Genomic DNA, 7045 nt, shown 5'->3' with positions numbered 1-7045 from the left:
TGGGTCTTACTTCTGCCAGTACCTTAAAATCAAGACACATTATATAATGACCCACCTTATGATTTGTGTCCCGGTGTTGAATGTTTGTATTGTGGCTGCGATTTAATTTTTATATTTGTATTTATTTTTTATCCAAAAAATTAAATTAAATTATATTTCAACTAAGGTTTGGATATACTGCGTAACATCCGCCCTATCCTTCCTTTTGATTATTATTTTTTTTTAAAATTTTTAGCTTTCATAAATAAACATATATATATATATATATATATATATTGAAGTTATATCTTGTTTGCCTTAACCAGAAAAAGATCCAAAGAATAATTAACATATTAGTTTATTGTTACCCAATTCATTCGACTAACAATAAATAAGTGTAATTATTTATCTAAATCTCCTTCCAATTAAGATGTGGAATAAAATTATGAGTGATTTTCTCAAAAGAATGTGGCCTCAATATATATCTGTGAAAAATGTTTGATCATATTATTAGAAAAGTGGGGTGCATGAGTCTTGTCGTCACTCTTCCCGTGAAACGTAGCACCATACTATTATTGGAAAACGCGTGACATGGTTTTACAAAGGGTGAGACAGATGTTTGGTGTAATTTATTTGCATTGTTGTTTCAAGCATTTAGTCACCTGATAAAAACAAAAAGACTATGATATAACCTTTTAGGATTACTCACTTAGGGTAACCTAAAAACTAAAAATGATTTGTGGGTTTAATATCTGGGCTCTGGATGCAACGTTAACCTACACTGATATTATTACTTTGAATAAGGTATAGATCGTACGGTATTTATGTCTATGAAGTCGTGTAAACACTTAAGACGTAAATCTGACATCTAATCTGTAGAAAAATGTTTGCACCATGAAACTCTTTTCAGAGGTAAATCCCAAACCAAATCATTAGAAAACTACTTATGCTATGAAACTCTCTTCAGAGGTAAATCCAACACCGAATATGTAGAAAACTGCCTACGCCATGAAACTTTCTTCAGAGGTAAATCCCACACCCAATATGTAAAAAACTGGATACGCCATGAAACTCTCTTCAGAGGTAAATCCCACACTCAATCTGTAGAAAAGAGCTTAAGCTATAAAACTCTCATTACAGTCTGTCTGGCACAACAAAGTTATGGTCCAGTTTTTCATGTGGTTGATTCTCAGCCCATAATCCTCAATTACAACAAAACTTTGACAAATGTCACTCTTCACTTAAGTTTTTGACCAATTGTGAAGATTGGAGAATTAATGGATTGAAACCTAGGTTATGCTCAAATTGCATATATCAAACTCTTTCAAAAAAACCTACATTAATGGAGAGCACACTTTCCACCTCAAAGATGGAATCCATTTTTATGGGATACACTAGATGCAGTAAAGTTAATGTTAATTTCTTGGAAAAATTAGTTCTGACACGAAAGAAAACGTTTGTTATTTTGACACACTTATGACTGACCTGATTTTTTCAGACGATGCACTCTCATCAAGTTTTCAATACCCTTGAAAGATCTCGTGTGTGACTATTTCATTTGTATTGAATTTTAGTCCTTCCAGAAGCTCAAAATTCATTCTCTCTCAAAATAATGTACTTCAAGGTGTTTTGCATGTTGGACACATTTTGACACTACTAATCTACATATTGAGTGTAGTTTTATATTTATAATCACCGAGTTCCCTTGCAAAGCATGCTGGGTGATTCATGTTACAGGTTCCAGTGATATCCTGGTAAGGTTAAGATGACTCAAGTTTGTCTATTACAATAAACTTATTTATTAAACACTAAAATTACTCTTAATAGAAAAATATATAGATTTTGTATTCATGCGTATACTAATATCATGACGTATAAATAAACTTGTTAGTTTTCCCCTAGAAACATGATTTTCCAATATTTTCATTGATTATACTGATTACTTCCAAAGTGAACTATTTTATAAAAAACATCAAGATCTCTAGAAAATTAATTACAAAAATAATTGTAAATTAAATGCTGATAAATAATAATTAAAGTTATTGTTTTTTTTTGGAAAGGTCAAAATGAAAGAAAACCAGAAAAAAATAAAGTCCACTTAACTTTAAGTGGTTATTAAGAAACAAAATAAATCATTGCGAAAAAAATTACTTATCGGCAGACTACAAATACGTATAATACTTTGAACGGTTTAATGATGAATGAAGGTTTGTGTTAGTCTTTCACACTGTTGTACGAATACTTATAATACTTTCAACGGTTTAATGATGAATGAAGGTTTGTGTTAGTCTTTCACACTATCGTACGAATACTTATAATACTTTGAACGGTTTAATGATGAATGAAGGTTTGTGTTAGTCTTTCACACTGTCGTCTTCAAACTTCTGCCGATGAATAAAACCCAGTACAGTTGTATTAATGAATTATTACCTACTACACAAAACTTGTTTCAGAGTGTTTATGTGTGTGAAGGAAAATGTCCGCTTCTGACATGACCAAAGACTTAACAGAAGAAGCATATTACTATTTTAAAAGAGTTTTAGTTTATTACAACTTCATTTTGTAGTCTTTATGCAATCAAACCGAGAAAAATAAATCTCACACAACTTTCCATTTTATGCTATTTGTTGGGGCATTTATTAAAATTTTATTTTATAAAGTTGTATACCATAAAGCTTGCTAACTTTTTGAAATCCCCTTACATTGTTATAGATGGAAAATATACGAAAAAATGATATTTTATATTACGTTATATATTGAATGACTTTGTTAAGAGGGTTCTACTTTCCCAATTTATTTAGATTTAGATCTTTTTTTTCTTTTTTGTACAAAATTTCTTGAATGACATTTGATACTTGATCATATTTCAGGTTATCCGTCTGTGGGATTTGTCATGTTTATCGTCAAGATGTTATTTTACTGTCTTGGTTGTTTGCACATTCCGTGCACCAGAAGCTATAATTTCTGATATTATCATCAAACAGGGATCGTGATAAAACAAAATGGCAGCCATAAACATCGCCCGTTCAAAACCACCTTTAAAATGTCTCAATATTAAAAATGGCTATTTTACAATATTAGCTAAGCGAAGCTAAATCTTATTGTACTTATAAAGCTGCCTAAGTTGCTATATACGTGTTTATGGGGAGAATCAAAATTTCAATTTTTAAACGAATTTTTATCTAAGTAAGTGACTCTTCTAGACAAGCATACAGAAAAAATAACGAACCTTGTCACTCTAATTCTTTCACAGAACTCTTCCGTCTGGGGTCCCAGTGATTCCTTCCTTGTATATGTATATATAAAGGACGATGCGCATATGATTAGATTTGAGGATAGGTTGGTAGAGATCCTTATGAGTAATCAAATCGAATCGGATATGCTCGCGCGCCACGCTTGGCATTGCTGGCACACAGAAAGATAGTTTGGTTTGAATTTCGCTAACCGTCCTTCATTTAGTAGTAAAAGACCAGAGGGAAGGCAGCTAGTCATCACCATTCAACGCAAACTCTTGGACTACTCTTATCAACGAATAGTGAGATTGAATGTCACATTATAAAGCCCCAACGGCTGAAAGGGCGAACATGTTTGGTGGGACGGGAATTCGAACGCGCGACCCTCAGATTGCGATTCGAAAACCCTAACCACCTGGTCATGCCAGCCCCCCAAAAATATAACTAATAAAAAGGAAACAAACTAGTATAATAAAAAAAATAATTTTATAAAGACAAGTAGGGATCGATATATACGTAACCTAGCTAGCTATAGTAATAAAGAAAGTTTTAATGCTACAATTGAAACAAGAAAGTCCAAAACTACAAAACTTAGTAACTTAAATTTTTCATCCCTACTTTGGAAAATCACTGTAATTGTGTTAGTCTAAGTAGGGGAAAAGTTTTTAAATCTTAGGTAAATCAGTTTTTTAGTTTTGATTTTCTTGTTTGAATACCTTTTTAGCATTAAAACGTTTTTATATTACTATAGCCAGCTAACTACTTGACTTTATAAAATTATTTATCATACTCCTTTGAATAATACAAAACACTTCTGAAATACAATCACAATACTGAGAATAAGTTGAAGTATATGTAAATTTATATGAAGTTTGTAATTGTAGCAATTAAAGAAATAAATCACCAACTTAGACATAAGGCGTGTGGAATTTTTAAGGCAAAAAATCCATTTTGTTTTATGTTATCCAAATAAAAAATATTAAACTCGATCGCAAATAATTCCTGATATTACTGTTTGGATTGCTAATGAAGTGTTCTTCTTTTCTTACTTGAAGTTCTCCGTAGAACAATAACATTGTCGTTTGAATACACTCTTCGAACTCCAGTCAACGTTAAAATGGTTACTTGAATCGATATTGCATCTTTGATTGAAGATGGCGTATCAAATTGATGAAGAAAAACTAAAGACAACGTTTCATCTGCTTTCATTTTCTTTGCCCAAATCAGTCAAACCTTTGTCTTCTCTCTTGTCCTATCAGTTTTTGCCTTTAGTTGAATAACATCCTATGATAGTACTTGAAGCCATGTTAAATGTATCTATTTCAAACAGTCATGTTTCATTTAGAGAAACTCAGTACGATTACACTTTTATGTAAACTATTTACAAACACGGCCTGGTAGTTAGGGCGCTCGACTCGCAATTTACGGGTCCCGGGTTCTAATCGCCGTAACACCGAACATGCTCGCCCTTTCAGCCTTGGAGGTATTATAATGTGATGATCGATCCCATCTTTCGTTGGTAGAAAAGTAGCCCATTAGCCCAAGATTTGGCGGCGGTTGGTGGTGTTGACTAGATGCGTTCTTTCTAGTCTATCACTGTTAAATTAGGGACGGCTATTTATATGTGTGTTTATGTGTGCATATAGACAATAATGGTGGAAATATAAGACATGCCTTTTATTAGCAATTTTTTGTGTAATGAAAAAATAAATAATAAAGAAAGAGCAGCTAAGCTTAAATGCCCAACAAAATTACTGATTTGTAATTAACGGAGAAATACTATTAGATATAGTAAAATAGAAAAAAACATTATATTTAGCTAAATATTGGAAATCTTATCAAAATACATTATAAACCAATTTAAAATGACCGTCAGTTTTATATCTAATGACATCACAATCTTACTGCAATTCCACTCGCCCGTTTCATCGAATGCCTAACAAAATTACTGATATTTAATTAATTGTGTAAAACGATTAGAAATGACTTAACAGTAAAGAGAAACATTATATTTGAACAAGTAATTCAAATTATACCAAAGTATGTTATAAACGAGCTTGATATAACGACAAGTTTTGGACTTAAACTTGAAATTAAAATTTTAATGACTTGACAATCTTACTGCAATTCCACTCGTCTGATCCATCAGGGCAATCACTTTTTCCATCACAGTTCATTCGCTGTTCCACACACACGTGACTAACATTGCAAGGAAAAAAATGAAGATCACATATACTTCTAGATTCTATATCACTTGTTATCCCAGGATTCGTTGAAACTTCATGACTTGAACCCTTATCTAAGATAACAGATTTAGCGAAGAAAGCCAAAATTATTGTATAATAGCACTGTTGTGACACAGGTGATAGAAATATTAGCTTTAGTACGTAGATAAAATTTTATAAACTCGAAACTGTATACAATTTAAACATGTTTATGAAAAATCAAATAAATTGTATATCAGAAGTTTGTAGACAGTCCTACCTAGCTATAAGTAATGAATGAAGAGTTATTGATTAGTTATGGCGGAAACAAATGAACTGTTGCCTGAAATTCCTAGTCACATATTATTTTATTTTACCCTCTCCCTCTGTTTTTAGTTTTTATAAAATCTGACTAATTAGCACTCTCGCATAATACGTTTAGCCTAATTTAAATCTTAAAGTTTAATATTTCTTTGAAGATTTTGACCTCATTTTAAGAATCAATAATAAATCAATAACATTTAGAAACTGTTTAATTTTCAAAATATAAAAGTCCATCATCATGTGGTCTTAGCAATAAATGTATAAAGTATGTACCTGTCTAACTTCTGCATATAATTTATCTAAAATGCTGTCGAAATTTCTGACGTTATACGTAAATGGGCTTAAATGAATCAATGTGTTTTTACTGAGCTACAAAAAATTTTCATCTGTAATGATTTGCTGCCTAAATGACACCGCAGTTCGTTACCTGTGAGTAACTGAAATCTGAAGTCATGAGATATGTCCACATTCATTTTACTGGTTTTAGCAGATTATTGTGATTAAGCATAAATGAATCAGCATATTTTCAATGTGTAAAAGATTGACGTCTGCAAAGTTCTGCTACGACGTCACGCATAAATGGCAACGGCTTTGACACCCTAGAAACATTGATGCGATTTTTTGCCGAGCTATCAAGGCAATATTAAAATAATTTCAGACCTCATGGTGAGCTCGCGGATAATTACGGCAAATAATTCATACTATGGAGTAGAATAATTACCCCGGACAACAGATGCTGGCCATCTCACTCCCTCGGTCAACAAGTAATATACTGTCCTCATCTCTAGTTAATAACTGTACAGTGTGATATACCTTCTAGCACTGAGCATTATCAATTCCTATCCCTCTAACTGTTAGCATTCAATGATTACTTTCACCTGGCAGATAAATATGGAAAATGTCATATACTCCACACTTTCTCCCTCTGCAAGGTTTCTATTTATAATGTCAATGCACATAATACAATTAGTGATGCCGTTAAATATCCAGTAATGTTAGGTTGCATTAGACAACATCTTAGAAAAAATACAGTAATACTTAGTGAAGAGTAAGAGAATCAGAAATAATATGTATTAATGGTCACTAAACACAATATTTTTTAGCTTTTCTTTTATCAACACCACGGCTAATGTTAATAAAGTTATCTTATACTAGCGTTCATAATTTGTAACCCTAGACGAAAACGATATTTACTGAGCTAACGAGTTTTTGAATTAATATCTTATTAGTCAGCGAAGCAACAAACCGAGAAGGTATATACTGTTGCGTCATCGAGGTCACGTGACGCTAGTAACACGTCATATT

At 32.1% G+C, this 7045-nt stretch overlaps 1 protein-coding gene across 1 annotated transcript in view; it reads right to left on the bottom strand.

Moving 5' to 3' along the window:
- LOC111088097 (relaxin receptor 2-like) overlaps window positions 1–7045 on the bottom strand; it is a 54983-nt gene that overhangs the window by 41949 nt on the left and 5989 nt on the right. The window contains exon 4 of the mRNA XM_022397054.1: window positions 5335–5511. Coding sequence (XP_022252762.1) covers window positions 5335–5511 — 177 coding nt within the window. The remainder of the gene's footprint in view (window positions 1–5334; window positions 5512–7045) is intronic.

The sequence above is a fragment of the Limulus polyphemus genome, unplaced genomic scaffold (genome assembly GCF_000517525.1).
Source record: "Limulus polyphemus unplaced genomic scaffold, Limulus_polyphemus-2.1.2 Scaffold3115, whole genome shotgun sequence".
Classification (NCBI taxonomy): Eukaryota; Metazoa; Arthropoda; class Merostomata; order Xiphosura; family Limulidae; genus Limulus; species Limulus polyphemus.
Note: the sequence above shows the minus strand (reverse complement) of the source record. Positions and strands in the feature narration are given on the sequence as shown.